Source organism: Mus pahari, chromosome 22 (genome assembly GCF_900095145.1).
Source record: "Mus pahari chromosome 22, PAHARI_EIJ_v1.1, whole genome shotgun sequence".
Classification (NCBI taxonomy): domain Eukaryota; kingdom Metazoa; phylum Chordata; class Mammalia; order Rodentia; family Muridae; genus Mus; species Mus pahari.
Genome location: NC_034611.1, coordinates 24,849,472 through 24,867,655, shown reverse-complemented (window position 1 = coordinate 24,867,655; position 18,184 = coordinate 24,849,472). Strand labels below are relative to the sequence as shown.

General features: G+C 42.6%; 1 protein-coding gene across 2 annotated transcripts in view; it reads left to right on the top strand.

Moving 5' to 3' along the window:
- Positions 1–7,956: 7,956 nt before the first annotated feature.
- Ripk2 (receptor interacting serine/threonine kinase 2) overlaps positions 7,957–18,184 on the top strand; it is a 30,831-nt gene continuing 20,603 nt past the window's right edge. The window contains exons 1-3 of one of the 2 annotated variants that reach the window (XM_021222210.1): positions 7,957–8,390; positions 13,380–13,533; positions 16,391–16,546. In XM_021222210.1, the coding sequence (XP_021077869.1) occupies positions 8,218–8,390; positions 13,380–13,533; positions 16,391–16,546 (483 nt within the window). In that variant the 5' untranslated portion in view covers positions 7,957–8,217. Of the gene's footprint in view, positions 8,391–13,379; positions 13,534–14,179; positions 14,257–16,390; positions 16,547–18,184 lie in introns of those variants that run through there. The other variant, XM_029533435.1, reaches the window with a different exon arrangement.

Genomic DNA, 18,184 nt, shown 5'->3' with positions numbered 1-18,184 from the left:
CATATGCAGGAAGCATTTTACCTACTAGGCCTTCCCCCAGCTCAAATATTTTTAAACAGGAACTTGGTAACTGAGAATCCTAAACTTGAAATATGTATACCTGGTAATCCTGCATGCTTTTAATCCATGGTATTTTGGGTAATTGTTCCTGGATTTAATTCCACAAAGTTTAAATTAGTGCTGAGAAAAAAACTGTTAAAGAGACACATTAACACTTTAAGGATGTTAGCCTGTACATCCTTAACAGAGCTTGCCTTGCTCACAGCTAAAGCAAATCTTCATGTAACAGTATACTAAGCAGTATTAAATCATTCATACTCTAATGCAAAAATATGACTTCCTGAGTTCATAGTTGGACTATCTTATTTAACAGCTGGGGGGACAATGTAGAGGGGTGTTAAGGTCCTGTTCCCCAATTGGTTCTTGATTTGTCAGTAAAGAAAGCCAGGGGCCAATTGTTGGACAAGAGAGACAGGTGGGACTTACAGGTCCCAGGAGGAAAAGGCAGACACAAGGAAGGAGAGGGGACGTTTTTTGCCATGCTTTGGAAGGTAAAGAAGCCAACAGCTAAGTGAAGTCTCAGGAGGGGCTGGGGACTGTGCCCACTACTGTAGGAGGGTGGTCAGGCCACTGAAATTTAGGGTGGGTGGGTGGGAGGAGAGGAGATTCAAATATTACTAAGGGCACGCTTTTCCAGGCAGGAGATAGTAATGCCCAGCAATTGTGCCCTAAGGCAAGTTGAAAAGGAACAAACTGTATGTGTGTGTTTTGTCCAAAGATTAAAGGGAAGCCAGATGGGGACTGGTAGTGGGTCACTTCCTGGAGCTAAAGGCAGTAGCATAAAACCACATGCCATAGGACAATCTACAAATAACAGCTCTCCATCGGTAAGCTGTGAATAACAATAGCCCTTGCTAGCAAGTATTGTTTTACATACATTATTGTGTGGAAGTTGCTTGTTCACAAGGTTTGTTCTTCAGAGGCAGCACTGCCTGAGAGACAATAAGGGCTGGTAGTTGGCTAATTACAATCACCATTCTCTAGCCAAAGGCTGCAAGAAACACATCTACAGTGATGCAAAGCTACATTTACTGATTTATTGCAAGCAGGGAAAACAAGCTTCATGGGGACACAGAGGGAATCTCAATAAGACACTGTTAGGAAGAACTTCCTGTAGGAGTTGAACCCTAGGGAGCATCCAAGGAAATGGGTATCCTCTTTAGACTAGATACTGTCTAGGAGCAGAGATCTTTTTGATTGAGTGCTTAACTTTTTTATCCAGTCACTGAAAGACAAAAGCTGAGGTAATGCTATAATTGGAAAAAAAAGGGCAGTGGTCACTTGTTGTTAGCCAGGAATGGGAAGTGATTGCTTGCCTTCTTGGTTGGTAATGTTCATATTTTTGCCTATTCAGACATTCCCATGAAGAATCTATTTCTGTCCAGCTTCACGAAGTGCTCTAAGTTGTCTCAGCTGAGGTTAGTGTCCTGTGAAAGTGTTTACTCTCCCACAGAAGAGCATACATTCAAGCTAAGTACTTAGAAAGCTCCTGGCTAGTAGAGACTTGTTTTCCTGTTTCTCAAACCGAATAAGAAAGTTTTGATCAAATGGCAGGGCTGGTGAGAAAAATAGTAGCTATCATTGCTACATTGTTGGGCTTAATTTAAAGTCCTTTCTTTAATAATCGTTGTGTAACTTGAGCTTCAGAGCAATTCAAGTAAGTAGGACTGGGAGGGGGGGCTTTCTCTTACTCACTTCCGGGGGTTCAATAGATAATGTATGTCATGCAAATGACCCCTCCTTGATATAAAGACAGCCTTCTGGAGTTGTGATGCAATACTTCCCTGGGAAGATACATATTTCAGTTCCTTTTAACAATTCTGGAACAATATTGGTCACAGATGCTTCAGGGTATTTCTCATTTTCCAGCTAAACTTCAACTTCTGCCTAGAAATCTGTTAGACCACTGGTGTTGGATCTCTTGATTATTCACAGTTCCTGCTTCCCCTAGGCTGTGCTATCCTGCCCTGTTAAGACCTAATAGCCACAGGCTACTTCAGTTGGGACAGCTTTGCCTATTGTCCACAGTCCTGTCTCTGCCCCAAACAGGATCTTTAAAAGGGTACTAAGCTCACATCCTCTCTCACATAGTAGCTTCCTAAAGTGAAAATAACTGTGCCTTAAAAGGTAGTATACCTCAGCATGTTTTGCCTATAACTTTGGAATGAAGAGGAACGTGATTTTTGAACTATGAAAAAAAAAATAGAAAAGCAAACTATTCTGCTAAATTCAGGCACTGAAATTCCTAGATTTAGACTAATCGACTAGTTATGTATAAGTTCTTGCACATTTTGAGAAATCTGCCAAATAAAATCCCACAGGAAAATGGAAATTCCCAGGAAAATTTTGTACTAATGATTCTTTGTCCAGCACCGTCTTTTTATATGCGGGAATTCCCCTAATCACTCTATTTCTTTCCTTAGGCACTGTACAAAGTGAAAGTAAAACAGAACATACCACCGATCATCATCGAATGAAAGCAGTTCCCAGAAAGAAAATGGACTCTGAGCCCAATAAATGTGCTCCAGCATCCTAACCCTGCAGCTCACAAACTGTCGCTTCTGGAAAGTCACACTATCACTGTGAACGCCACTTTTCTTATCTGTCCATGGATTTTTTCTGATGTTGAAAGGAGAAGCCTGAACTTTCAGAAGAACACTCGTGACTTTGTGAGCATGTTCTGGCATCTGATCTTTCCTAGGACAGTCAAAGCATTTTGAATGCAGAGACATTTCTTTTCTTATGTTTACTTCCAGCACTTGGGATAAAGGTATATTAAATGTCTATTAGATGTGTGGCCTTGGGGTATTGGGCTGGAGGTATGCATTACCAGGCAGGTCCAATTTTCATTTGCACACCTCTTAATATCAATTGAGTGCCATACATCATACCTGTTTAAGACACATTAAAAAAAAAATCACATTTCTAGTATATTATAGGCAACTAAATGTACTAATGAAGTAGTAGGTATTCAGTACCATTTATCTCCCTTTTCTTTTAATCACATATCAAATAAGTGATTTTGAAATAAATTATTTTCTCTGTATTCTTTACCATAATAAGCCTAACATAATTTGAGGACTAAAATATAGTTTCATTTAGAAAGATTTTTTTTCATTTATCATGAAGAAATTATTAAACACAGTTACTTCAGCTAATTCTATCTTATATTTCCCTGCTTTGAGAGTATATGGAGATCAACAAAGGAGTGGTTCATTGGCATTCTGACCTAGCATTCTAACCGTATAGTCAGCTTTTTCCAATGACACTATAGGGCTGGAGAGATGGCTCAGCAGTAAAGAGCACTGGCTGTTCTTCCAGAGGAAGATTCCCAGCATCCGATGGCAACTCACAGCTATCTGTAACTCCAGAAGGTATTCCCTCTTCTGGCTTCTGTGGGTACCAGGCATGATGTACATAAATACACAGAAAAAAAATTAAGTTAAGAATTTTGGCCAACTGTGATGGCAAACACCTTCAATTCCAGCACTCAGGAGGCAAGGCAGTTGGATCTCAAGGCCAGCCTGGAATTACACAGTGAGTTCCAGAAGAGCCAGAGCTATGTAGAGACCCTGTCTCAAAAGCAAAAGTAATTAATAATGACGATGATGGTGATGATGATGATGATGATGATGATGATACTGAGGAAACCTAAAATGTTCCTCAGTGGATATATGATATATGGTATGCCCATACCATGCAATACTACTCAGCAATTTATGAAAAGCTATTGATACAAACAAAATGTCACATGGACTTCCAGGATATGATTCTGAATAAACTAAATCAATCTGAAAACATTAAATATTTTACAATTCCACTAACAATTTACGGTTTGTATATAAAGCAGCCTTCCAAAAGCCGGTGCACTAAAGGCTTACTCCCCAGCTGGTAGCACTACTGAGAGGTGGCTAGATCATGAGGCTTGCTTCATTTATTGGTAATCTATTGATCAGCTCATAACTGAAGGGGCTGATAGAAATCAGGGGCCTACTTGAAGAAAGCAGGCCGCTGCAGACATTGCTAGCATGCTGTCTGTGAAAGATAAGAGTGTCCCTCTCCTTCCATATTTCTCTATACTTCCTAGTGAACAGGTTTGCACTACACAGGATCCCTGCCATGATGCCCTGGCTCATTGGGCCCCTAAAGCAGTGGCGCTACCAACCATGAACCATACATAGCTCTGAAACCACGAGGCAAAAATAAACTCTTCTTCCTTCAGGTAGACCTTTCTCAAGGAATGGGTCACAGAGCCAGAAAAGAAATTTTGAATCGGCAAGATTAGGCAAGGAAAACAGATTCAGTGTTTACAGAAATTTTCCTTCTGCGAGCCATGAGGGATAATCGGTTCAGTTCCTCTCTCCTAGCCTGTGGTAACTTCAGTCATGCCTTGATTGACTGCAGTTGCCTTTGTTCCTGTATCTTCATTCTGTTGCCCCCATATGCATTGCTATCTGGGTATTTAAATACCTATTCCTTATTATTGGGCGGTCCTACATGCTGAACCCCCAACCCAGGAGTCTACGGCCTCAACCTCTCAAGTAATGGGATTGCTAGCACGTACCAACACATCTGATCCATTTTTTTCCTATATCAACAGTCATCTTTGATTACGGCCTAGACTTTATCTTAATTAGCCTGGTCTCAAGAAATTTTTTTCCTGTTGCTGTGATAAAGTATCCTGCAAAAGCTACCTTCAGAAAGAAGAATATATTTTAGGCTCAGAGCTGGAAGGCATAGTTGATTATGGCAAGGAAAGCAAGGGAGCAAGAGCTTAAAACAGGTGGTCAGATGTTCTCAACAAGAAGGGCGCGAAGAATGCTGTGCTCTTTGTAAGTGGGGGGCACAGTAAAGAAACCCAGAAACATCTGGGAGCAAGGTTTTTATTGTGGATGAGAGAGAAGGGTGTGTGTGGGGGGCACTCAGAGGCATCTGGAAGAATGCAGAGCTAAGGGAAATGGAAGCCGACTGGACATGGCCCAGGGGAAAGCAAGATTAGCAGAACAGCATCAAGAGAGAATTTCAAAATAGTGTGCACATGAAGAAGCGGGGAGACTTGCTATCAAATAGAGAACAAGGGGGATCCAGGGGGAGGGGATACTGGGGATGACAACAGTCTGGGAGCAAGTCTGGGGGAGTGCTAGTAGGCAGACAGGAACTCAGTGTGTAGATAGTCAACAAGCTAGCAAGCTTCTGGCCTTTCCCAAAAGCGTGACCTTTCTGGCTGACTTACCTGGGCATGTTCTAGGCAGGGCATGGATGTGTCAAAGCTTGCACAGTGAGATAGTACGGACCTACGCCTCTTTTTTCAAGCTGATCAACGCAGAAAGAGGGGAGAAGAAACCCCATCCAATATCACTACACCACTCCAAATACCAATCTTGCAAAGGAAAGCAGATTTCAGTTTCTATCTCCTTCCTACTTATGATCACTCTATCCACTGTGTGTGTGTGTGTGTGTGCGCGCACACACACACACACATACTTTACTTTTAACAGAACTTGATTGCTTGCTGTGATTTTTTTCTGTCTTTTAATTCTTTAATTGTTGGGGAAAACTGAACTCGGTCCATGACCCTGGATGGTAACATAAGCAGGTACCAATACCACTACACTTGCTGGGTTTGAAAAAGTGCCTCCTTTTGCAAAATATGTGTATCTTATTTCTAAATGAGATATGAATGTCTTAAAGCTGCTATTTCCTAGACTAATGTAATAAGGCACAAATAAACTTTATTCTTAATAACATTTAGGAATAATTTTGTAGGACTTAGAATAAATGAATTCAACGTATAGATGTGATGTTTATTTTTGAGGCTAATTTGTCTATTTCGTCTAAGTTTTTCTCCAGTATATTTACTTCAGTGTCAACGTCTTAAGCTTTCTATCATTAATTGATTATGAAAAATAAATGTATAAACTCACAAAATCCCTATACGTGTGTATAAATACATACATACAGTACGTATACATATATATTCTTAGTTGAGAATATATACACATTATATTGTAAGTACATATTTTTTTTGGTTTTTTGTAAGTACATATTTTTAAATTTTTATATTTTATTTATGTGTACGTGTGTTGCCTGCAGAAGCCAGAAGTGTTGGTCAGAGTCCCTGGAGCTGGAGAACAGGCAGCTGTGCGCTACGAGATTCGAGTACTGATAACAAACCTCAGGTCCTCTGGAAGAACAAGCTCTCTTACCGGCTTACCCATGACTCCAGCCCAAGAAAACAATCTTAGAATGCAGGCTTGTAAAAAACTATTAAGAACTATAGTATAGGGAAGGAAATGTCGGTGATATATATATATTACACTACTAATATAAGGAATAATTACCGATTGTAGTATCCTGGTGCGTGTAGGATCATGGAACTATATCGCTCACAAATATGAGATATTTGCACCAAACATCTTACTGAACACTCATCTAAGTACAAAGGTGTTTAAAGTAAAAAGATAAAATAGTGCTGGATTTTGGTTGTTTGGTTTTGTTTGGTTTTGCCTTTGTTTTTCTTTTTGGATGGAAGACTTCCCCAACACAAGAAACGGTTTTATATTTCTATTTGCGTGTAGGCTTTGAGGAATAAAAGAAGAAACCGTTTCCTGGTAAGGGAGCAAGTCACAGAAGCTAAACACCTCAATCTGTCACCCTGACCGCGCTAGGTTTACAGCTCAGGAAGTGGGGCCTGAAGACGTCACCAGGCTCCCCAGCAGGAGTCACCCCACACCCTATCACGTCTGGGGTTTGGAGGCTAAGGAAGACACTCGGGCCAAAGGAAAATCCAGCCGACCCACCAGACACCGGCCCGGAGGACTCCGGAGGGATTTTCCCCGGAGGAAATCTTTGCCAAGCCTCAGTGGTGTCCACCCGGCTTGGGGGCGAAGGGGGGGAGGGAGGGAAACCTCTGAGACACGCCCATGGGGTGCGGAGGGAGGAGCCAGCAGAGGGAGGAGCCCGCAGAGGGAGGAGCCCGCAGAGAGGAGATTGCAGAGAGAGGAGCCTGTAGAGGGAGGAGCCCGCAGAGGGAGGAGTCCGCAGAGGGAGGAGCCCGCAGAGAGAGGAGATTGCAGAGGAAGGAGCCCGCAGAGGGAGGAGCCAGCAGAGAGAGGAGCTTGCAGAGAGAGGAGATTGCAGAGGGAGGAGCCCGCAGAGGGAGGAGCTCGCAGAGGGAGNCCGCAGAGGGAGGAGCCAGCAGAGAGAGGAGCTTGCAGAGAGAGGAGATTGCAGAGGGAGGAGCCCGCAGAGGGAGGAGCTCGCAGAGGGAGGAGTCCGCAGAGGGAGGAGCCCGCAGAGGGAGGAGTCCGCAGAGAGAGGAGATTGCAGAGGAAGGAGCCCGCAGAGGGAGGAGCCCGCAGAGAGGAGATTGCAGAGAGAGGAGCCCGTAGAGGGAGGAGCCCGCAGAAGGAGGAGCCCGCAGAGGGAGGAGCCCGCCGAGAGAGGAGCTCGCAGAGGGAGGAGTCCGCAGAGGGAGGAGCCCGCAGAGGGAGGAGCCCGCAGAGAGGAGATTGCAGAGAGAGGAGCCCGTAGAGGGAGGAGCCCGCAGAGGAAGGAGTCCGCAGAGGGAGGAGCCCGCAGAGAGAGGAGATTGCAGAGGGAGGAGATTGCAGAGGGAGGAGCCCGCAGAGGGAGGAGCCCGTAGAGGGAGGAGCCCGCAGAGGGAGGAGATTGCAGAGGGAGGGGCCGGAGGAAGGAGGAGCCAGAGGACAGAAGAGAGGACAGAAGAGTAGCCGGCGGAGGGAGGAACCGACAGAGGGAGGAGCCGGCGGAGAGAGGAGCTGGTAGAGGGAGGAGCCATCAGAGGGAGGAGCTGGCAGAAGGAGGAGCCAGAGAACGGAAGAGGCGGCGGTGGGAGGAGCCGGCGGAGGGAGGAGCCGGCGGAGGGAGGAGCCCGGGGTAGGAGGCGCGGGCTGAGGAGTTGGTGAAGGGAGAAGCCAGCCCAAGGAGGGCTGGTGGAGGGAGGAGCCGGCGGAGTCCAGGAGGAGGACGGAGGAAGGTCCACCTCGGCGCGGCCGCAGACCCGACGGGCTCCCAAGTACAGCCGACCGGGCCGGAACTGCAGCGGCCACGCGGGAATGGGCCTCCCCGGGACCTAGCGCGGCGCAGCACGGGGCCGCGGCCAGGGTCGGGCGGAGCCGCCGCGCTGCCGGAGCCATGAACGGGGACGCCATCTGCAGCGCGCTGCCCCCCATCCCGTATCACAAGCTCGCCGACCTGCACTACCTCAGCCGGGGCGCCTCTGGCACCGTCTCGTCGGCACGACACGCAGACTGGCGGGTGCGGGTGGCAGTGAAGCACCTACACATCCACACGCCGCTGCTCGACAGGTAGGGCGCCGGCGCGGGGCCCCACGCAGACGCGGGCTGGGTCGTCCACAGCCCGGGCCGCACTAGGGTGATGCGCCGGCTCCGCCGCAGCGAGTCCTTAAGTCCTTGGGCTAACCTGGTCCAAGGGAGAAACTATCCTGGACGTGCGTCAGACTTTGTTTGCAACTCGCCCTGCCTCTCCTCCCATCGGAGGTGTTCCCACTCTCCAAAAACCTGCAATCACAGCCACCTCTAAAACCCTGTTTATTGAACCCGACGTGTGTTGGTACAGTGCTTGTGGTCTTTGCTCTGTTTTAGCTAGCTGTTAGCCGTAAGAGCTGTGGAACTCTGGAAACTGCTCTTGGAAATGAAGTACGCAGTGGCTGCAAAATACACACCGGGTTTTGAACGTTTAGCACTAAAATAATAATAATATACCGGTGTTTTTATATTGATTAAACGTCAAAATATTTTTCTAAGGTTTTATGTGTGTTTCACTTCTGCTCCTGAGCCTGCATATTATGGCTTGGTTTGGTTTGATTTCGTTGGTTTTGTTTTCTTTGTGGTTTATTACGTGCACTCATGAAGTTCAGGTATCAAATTCTACATTACCAGTTGTTATTCGGGCTCTTGCTTTGGAAGTCCCCAAAGGAAGTGTGCAATGTTTTTGTAACAGTAAAATGAATCAAAGGCTATTAAATGGTCAAAATTTGTGAAGATTTTAAAAAAAAAAAAGTTTTGGCCATCCCTTGTCCTGGTATTATTTGTGTCCAGCTCCCACATATTCAGAAGAAGAAAGAAAAAAAAATGAGTTGGTTTCTGTTTCCAGGAACACATTACAACTAAATACCATAGATGTGTGGCTGTATGTGTTATTCAATGGGTCTAGTCAGAACTCTTGTGTGTTTCACTTCCATCAGAAATTGAACTAGAGCTTCATTCAGTTCTTAGTGCTAATTAAGTGCTATTCTTTTATCTTGCTGTCTAACTTGCTAACCTTGGTGGTCACAGGCCTCTTCTCCTGCTGGATCTAGTGTAAAAATACAGAGATCAAAGCGGCCCTATTGGTCAGAGGCTGTTAATGCTGGGTATCAGGTCAGATCCAGCTTCAGCTAACTCTCTTGCTTCAACCCTGGTAGGATGTTGGACTTTCATCGGCCTGTAGGCACCCTCCCCCTCCCCCCCCCAGCCCCATGGGCTAGATCACATTGTAGTAGTTTGTGGAGCCAGTGCTGTGCGTGTGTGTGTGTGTGTGTGTGTGTGTGTGTGTGTTCGCAAGCTTAAGTAGTCAACTTTAAAGGGAGGTTGGTTAGTAACCAAGCAAACGAATGGTCTATGGAAATGTAGCACTAATAGACCACTACATGTATATAGACTAAAGCTAATTGTTTTCTCACTTTTGATCCTGCTTTTCAAGGCTTTGCTTTACCTAAGCTTCATTTGTGCCATTTGTCGGCCAAGGGATAAAGATGGAGAGGATGGTATTGCTTTCCCGTATTCACCAACCACTTCATGGTATAATTTCCTTGAATTGGATAGGGCATGTCTTTATAAGACCAACAAAATCCCCTTGCCTTACTGCATTGCATTCTTTTATCTTGCTGTCTAAGATCTTACCATGAACACAGGCCAAGGCTTATGCAACTGACTCTGAGGTTGTCTTACTTCCTCACCTATTAAATATGAATAATAAACACGTATATTTGTTGTGCTCTGGTGTGGATAATGTACCCATTGTTCTTTAAGATTACCCGAAAAGAAAATAAATTTAGGTGACGTTGCATATTATTTTAATGATGAGTTGCCAGTGAGTGGGCCTTCCGTAGCAGTCTTCCAGCCATCATGGACTGATGGACTCCTATTGGTTGTTCAAGTACCCTAGAGATGGATAGCTGTTTCCTATTGACATTTTGAGTTGGCTCATTTTTGTGATATAATTATTGAAGCTGTATTTTGCATTTTAAGTTTTTAAAAATCTTTAGCTTTTATTTCCCCCCCCCCAAGTCTTGTTGAATTCTAACCTCACAAACTATCTGATTTGCTTTTCTCATCCAACAATAGAATAGAAAACACACAGACTTTAGAGTACCTGGGGTACAATTTCAATCGGACTTAAACCCTGTTACTTTGTATCTTTGTCACCAAAGGTCATTCATTTTTCTGACTGTAGATGCTCCTATAGGTAAACCAGAGAGAATGAAACCAGCTTTAGAGAGTTGATTAAAGGGTTGGAGTGTATATAAAATGGCTGACAGGGAGGAGGAATACCTCATATGTATTTTTATCTGTGTGTGTACATGAATGTGTTTGTATTAGTTTATACACATAGGAGATGCCTGTGCTGAACCACATGCATGATGTATAGGCCAGAGGTCAACTTCAGGTGTTGTTCCTCGGGACCATTAAGTAAGGGGGGAGGGGAGGGAGGGAGAGAGAGAATCTTTAATGTTTTGGAGTGTGTATTGTGTATTCTTTTTTTTTTTTTAAGAAATATTATTTATTTATTATATGTAAGTACACTGTAGCTGTCATCAGACACTCCAGAAGAGAGAGTCAGATCTCCTTGCGGATGGTTGTGAGCCACCATGTGGTTGCTGGGATTTGAACTCAGGACCTTCGAAGGAGCAGTCGGGTACTCTTACCAGCTGAGCCATCTTACCAGCCCCATATTGTGTATTCTTAAGAATTAAACTCAGATTCTCCTGCTTGTATGACAATCTGCTTGTATGACAATCACTTTGCTAATGTACTCTCTCCTAATCCTTTAATTCATACTTTGGACAGCTGGAAGAAAGGCTATCTTCTATGTGTGTGTCACTGGAACTTCCACACTGTGTCCTCTCATCTCAAGTGTCCAAGAATCTTTGGGTTCATCCTGTAAGGAACTGTCTTGTTGACCCATATCTCTTGCAGGGGGAGGGGGGCAAATATAGAACTTGAGAAATTGAAGTTTAATTATATAGGCTTCACAGACTGATATAACTGGTTTCCTTTCAGTCAAGGTAAGGGACAGAGAATAGAGAAACATTTCTTTACGTTGTCTTGCACCTCTTGAATTTAAAAGCATAAAATATTTTGCCTACCCAAAGACTTAATAACTTCTTTACTATGGTAGGGTGTGTGTCCGTGTGTCTCTCTGTGTGCTTTAAGTAGTCTGGTCAGGAATGTCTGTCTGTGTTATTTCAACAGCCATTTGTCCAGAGCTCGGGTTTCTTAAGAGCCAACTAATCATCATCACTTACCCAATAGGCTTCTCCTGGAAGCATTTCTATTTATGTCAGCGCTGCCAACACCCATGCATCTGGGGAAATGATGATGGCATCATATCAGCTCTCCCTCATTGCTTTTGTTTATTTAAGTCCCTTGTAGACAGTGCATCCTGATGTCTACCATTCTTTTCAGCCAGTGTTTTCTTGTCTTTCCACTAATTTATCAGGCTTCTCTTGCTTTGTATCTGAACTATTGTTACAATCTTCATAGTTATTCCCCCTTCTCTTAATCCCATAGCCTGTTTCCAAGATAATTACCTTTAAACCTCCTTTCACTGATTCCTTTTCTCTTGCTTAAAACCTTCCATTGCACTTGACTGTCAGACAAAGTGGACACCAACATGTCACTTATGCCACCCTCCTCTTAGGTACACTCTTGCCTATCTTAGCTCTCATTAAACAGTCATGTCTTACTTTCACTTCCTGAATTCATTTGACGCATGGCTGTTGGACATACACTGTGTTGCTGTATATGAGGCATTGTTTAAGTCCTGGGAATGGATACACACGCGGGTAAAAGAGAAGCAAAGTCTTATCTTTTGTGGAGTTACTTTCTGTGTCTTCTCTGATGTTGAAATTCTAGCCACACTTCAAATTCCACTGAAAGTCTGCCTCTTTGAAGACAGTGGTGACTTTACCATGCTCAAAATTCTCTCTCCTCTGAACGCCCCATAGTTTGCTTTTCTTAGTGTGTGTGTGTGTGTGTGTGTGTGTACATATGTAAAATATATGATAATTATCACATTATTCCTTGTATTATTTATTTATTTATTTATTTATTTTCCTTATCTGAATTATGGGCCTTTAAAGGCAAAGATGCCATTTTGTCTTTGTTATGTTGTAAAATGCTGTCCACAGCTCTCTTTGATAGTCTTTTCTTCATGACCATGTGATATACCAGGGGTCGGGCTGTGAGTGCTTACGTGTCTGCTATTATTTTCCCAAGTTTGGGATGTAATTTCTACATATTACTGACTTTGATGTAGCTTATCGTGATGCAGATCATCATCTAAGCCAGGGGTTCTCAATCTCTGGGTCATGACCCCCTTGGGGGGGGTCAAGCAGTCCTTTCATAGGGGTCACCTAAGATGGGTTGGAAAACAGATATTTATATTACGATTCATTACAGTAACAAAGTAGCAACAAAAGTAATTTTATGGTTGGGGGTCACCACAACATGAGGAACTGTATTAAAGCGTCACAGCATTAGGAATGTTGAAAACCACTAATCTAAGCAATTACATCTGCAATATTAGAATGTTTTAGAATTCATGTTTGGAAAACCTTTATATGGTATTTAACAATAAAATGTAATAGTCTCCTAATCAAATATGTTTCTTTTAGTATAAAGTAATCTCAATAATTGAATTAGCTCAAGCATCAGTCATTCTAACATAGGTGGATTTTTGGAGCTTCCTCTAATGCTGTTCCTTCTCTTTCCTAGAAAAAGCACAGTAAGAACCCACGCGCTACACTTTTACCATTAGTAGAAAGTACAGTCACAGCCATGTGTAGCCCTCTTCCCACCAGTGGCTTAGAGAAGTTATTCCGGCTGATCTCTAAACAGACCAGTAGAATACATAGAGTGGATGGTCAAACTAAGGGACACAGAAGTTGACAACTCACAGGAAGCTACATAGCTAATTACTGAAAAAAAAAAATCCAAGCTTAATTAATCTGTGGGCACAGTCTTTGTATGTTTTTCATTATCTGAAATAATTATCTTTTTTTTTTCTCTTAGTGAAAGAAATGATATCTTACGAGAAGCCGAAATATTACATAAAGCAAGATTTAGTTACATTCTTCCAATTTTGGGAATTTGCAATGAGCCTGAATTTTTGGGCATAGTTACTGAATACATGCCAAATGGATCACTAAATGAGCTTCTACACAGAGTAAGTACTGCTTGTTTTCAGGGACTTTAATCACTATATAGTCTGTTCAAAGTAAATATAATATTTTTGTTTTTCGTTCAGTCACATTATTTTGCAGTGTATAAATGAATCATACTAGGTAGGCATGGGAAGTAAAAGAAATTCATACTATATAATCTATTTTTAAGCCATATTTTATACTAGTGATGACTTACGATCCAAATTAAGTATTAGCAGTTAATGAACCAGGTAAATTATCTCCAGTGACATGATACATGATATTTTTCTTATCTATAGCAGTTTGAGACGTTATTATTATTATTATTATATGACTTATTTCTGGAGGTATGAGTTAATTCTGACTTTTATTTGTGAATCCTATCAACAAACACACTAGAGAATCCTCATTCACAAAATACATGAATTCTGTATTTATTTTTGCTTGATCTTACACACTGATTTTTTTTTCCAGTCTGCATTTTCTTTCGTACATCTTTTTAGATCAGATGCTGCATTTTATGAGGTTTTGAGCTAATTAGAATCGCATAACACCTGTGACTACCCATGGCACTCCCATGCTGTACTCTATCACGGTGCTTTTTACACAGGCAAGGGAAGGTGGGCACCACTGTCAGCCACTCATGGAGTGACTTCCTCTTTGTTTCAGAATACATCGCATTCTATTCATGACTTGTGACCATCTGAAACAAAGACGGACTAAAGTAACTGGTGTCAGTCTGTAAGGTTTGTGTACCTGCCCCAGCAATCAACTTACAAAGATTCCATAAATCAGGTTTTTCGTTTGTTTGTTTGTTCGTTTGAGAAGCGAAGTTTAAGCAGAAATTCTAATGTTTTCTTTCCACATCCCTGTAGATAGTCTGGCACCCAGATTTAGAACCCATTGGAAATTCTGTAGCCTTCTCTAGGGGTATTGCTAACTCTTAGATGTGACCATAAATCATAGATTGTTACTGTACCTTTGACTGCATGAGGAAAAGCTTCCTTATGGCACTGTCATGCAGAGGCCCCATTTTTCCATTAAACTTCATAGTGTTATTAAACAAAAGATTCGCTTACTCCAAGGTATTAAGCTTGTGTGTCCCTAAGGAGGCAATTCTCTATGTTGGTATTTTGTGTTCCTTTTGGTTCCTTATTCTATTACCCTAAATTATACACTGGTCACTCACAGTGGAATTCATCTTGAAGCACTCATCCCTAACATCATAAAAGATCATTGAATGAAAATGGAAATATACTATAAAAACAGCCTAAAATATTTTCAAACATCTCCCTACCAATTGGTCACTGAAATTTAAGCAGATTTGTTTTCAGAATCAGAAGGCAGTTTTAGCACTTCCAAAAAAGTGACTTTTACTTAGTATTTTAAAAAAAGGAACCCGTGGGTCTGGCGCCTGATGTCTATTACCACCTTTTCCAAAGTGTCGGATTCTTCTGAGGGTACACATTCTCCTGGGAAACTGCCTTAACTTAATTTATTCAGAAACAATTATTTTAAAGAAACTCAGGTGGATAAAGGTTTAGAAACAAAAGTGGTCTTTGATTTCACAAAAGGAAACTTCTCAAAAGTTAATGTTTCAAGAGGTAAGATCAATAAATTGTATAATAAAAAGAAGGAGTTCCAGATCAGTGGACTGACTCAGAAGGTGCAGACACTTGCCACCAACAAGACAACCTTGACGTTTGGCTGAGGCCAAAGCCTGTGTAAAGGTGGAGACAAAGGACTTACTTCAGGGGGTTGACCTCTGACCCCCACACTCACACTCTGGCACACATACCCCTCACATACACGCACACACACACACACACACACACACATACACACACAAACTATAGTAACAAATTAATTTTTTTCAGATATGACATATTGACACTTCAAATAAATGTAATATACTGTCAATTTTTAATTTACGTAGAGGTTATAGTGACAATTATGGTTTTAAATTAGTATAAAAAAGTTAAAATTTTGAATGAATGGTTTGGCATGTCAGAAGCAAGTATATATACATATATATGTATATATGTATAAGTAAATATATATATATATATATATATATATATTCTCTATGTACATGTGCTTATGGGTATAAGTGATTAGATGAAGCCATGGAACTGGGCAGTGGATGGGATGGGACTGTAAATACATGTGTCTGGCTGTATAAACATACAAATAACTGAAAGCTATTTCTGCTAAAAAACAAGATGGTAATCTCATGCAATTGCATGGCCAATATAAAAAGAGAAATACCACTGCTGAAGTTATCATAAACAACTCTAAAACTTAAAATATAAGACTATTAAACAGAATGGAGGAGTTAGAGAAAGGATTCAAGGAGCTGAAGGGATTTTCAACCTCATAGGAAGCTTAACAATATCAACCAACCAGATCCCCAGAGCTCCCAGGGACTAAACGAGTACACATGGAAGGACTCATGGCTCCAGCCACATATGTAGCAGAGGATGTTCAATGGGAGTAAAGGCCCTTGGTCCTGTGAAGGCTCCATGCCCCTTTGTAGGGGAATGTGAGGGGGGAGTGGGTGGGAGGGTGGGGGAGCTTATAGAAGCAGGGTGAGGGGGGATGGGATAGGGGGGTTGAGAAGGGGAAAACAGGAAAGGTGATAACATTTGAAATGTAAATAAAGAAAATATCCAATAAAAGAAAAGAAAAAAAGGAGGAAAAGACTATTAAACAGTATTAATTGATACTATGTTATAGAATTGAGTGTGTGTTTCATCTTAGTTTGTAATCTGTTTCCTGGTGGATTTCTTAATTTTTAACTGTTAAACTAAAAGTGTTAAAACTGTTAAAACTAAAACTGTTATAAAAGTAGTACTTTTTATTTCTTTCACCCATACAAAGAAAACTGAATATCCTGATATTGCATGGCCATTGAGATTCCGCATCCTGCATGAAATTGCTCTTGGTGTAAATTACCTGCACAATATGAACCCCCCTCTGCTTCATCATGACTTAAAGACTCAGAATATTTTGTTGGATAATGAATTTCATGTTAAGGTAACTATTTGGGGGGAGGGGTGGGGACAGTTTCTCTGGGTCTTTTTCTTCATAATTCTGAAAAAGCATTTTAGTAGTACCTTAATTTCTGTCTTCCGTACCACCTCCCTGTGGCTTGGGGTAGGAAACCTGACTGGGTACTTGAAGGAATGAAGCAGTCTCAGGCTGTAAAGATCCAGGAGGAGGAAGCTCTAGTTCCTAGTGTTTGTACAAAGTGCCAACTTGGCAGTGGGTCCAGGGGTTTTGCATTCCTATGGGTCTGAGGCATTGGGGTTTCTTAACACGTTCACAGCTCTTTGGCAGCAAGAGTCATTCATTCACTCAAGTGGTCCTCAGCTCTCTATATGTCAACCCCTTTCCTGAAGTGGTTCAGTTATATTATTGTTGGTTTGTTGTAGTGCCTGGGGGATCGTGGAATGAGATTGGGGGTGGGGTGGGGGTAGGCTGCATGTCTCAGCACACATAGCTCTGTGAGCTCTCACCTTTGCACCACCAGAAGAGGTCAGGTAGCCCCTGTAACCAGGTTAAACTTCCTCTTCCCTTATAACACCTCTCTAGCTGCACCTGGAATTCCTCCTTATGCAAATGAGGCATCCCCAGTGCCCTGGCCCTAGCCAATGATGTACCCTCACCCCATAGCCCCTAATCACCCTCATCTCACTGCCCTCTGAGGCCTCTCAGGTGCCAACCATTCCCATCCTGCTCCCCCCCCCCCCCCGCTCCCCCGCTCCCCCCCTCCCCTGCTCACCGCTCACCGCTCCCCGCTCCTGGACTCTAATCTGCAGTTAGCTGCAGTTTATATGAGACAGGGTCGCAGTGTGTATCCCTGGTTGGCATAGAACTCGCAGGAATCTCCTACCTCTGCCTTCCAAGTGCTGGGATTAAAGCTGTGTACCACCACCACTATCATCATGCCTGGTTATTATTTTTTTTAATTTTTTAAATTGGATATTTTCTTTATTTATATTTCAAATGTTATCCCCTTTCCTGGTCTGCCCCCAAACCGTCCCCTCCCTCCCCCCCCCTCACCCACCCACCGGCTCCAGCCTCCCCACTCTGGCATTCTCCTACACTGGGGCACTGAGGCTCAGTTATTCTTAAACTTCAGAGAGAGAATTTGGTACAAAATAGCAATTCACTGTGTTTCTTTGTTAAAATTGTCAAAAATGTTTTTACCTTTTTTCTTTTCTGTTTTAAAATTAGTGTAGAATCATAGGATGTTATAATACAACGTGGTTCCATGTACCAGTTTCCTCCATAATTAGAATACAGCTTCCAGACCAGAAATTGGACAGGGATTGGAGATTTTGAATCTTTTGGTGTGCTTCCGTGTCACCCATGTAGCCATTTCCATGAAAAGCTTCTTCATGAGCCCATTTCCTAACTTTCATTTTTAACCACTGGATTTTAAGAACCCCATATATATATATATTTTGAATATGAGTCCCTCATTCATCAGATAATAATTTTCAAATATTTCTTTCAAATACTTCTCCACAGCTTATATTGTTATCTGTGCGTTTGTGTGTGTGTGTGTGTGTGTGTGTGTGTGTGTGTGTGCGCGCGGGCGCGCGCCTGTGTGTGTGTGTGTGTGCGTGTGTGTGCGCGCGTGTGTGTGTGTGTGTGTGTGTGTGCGCG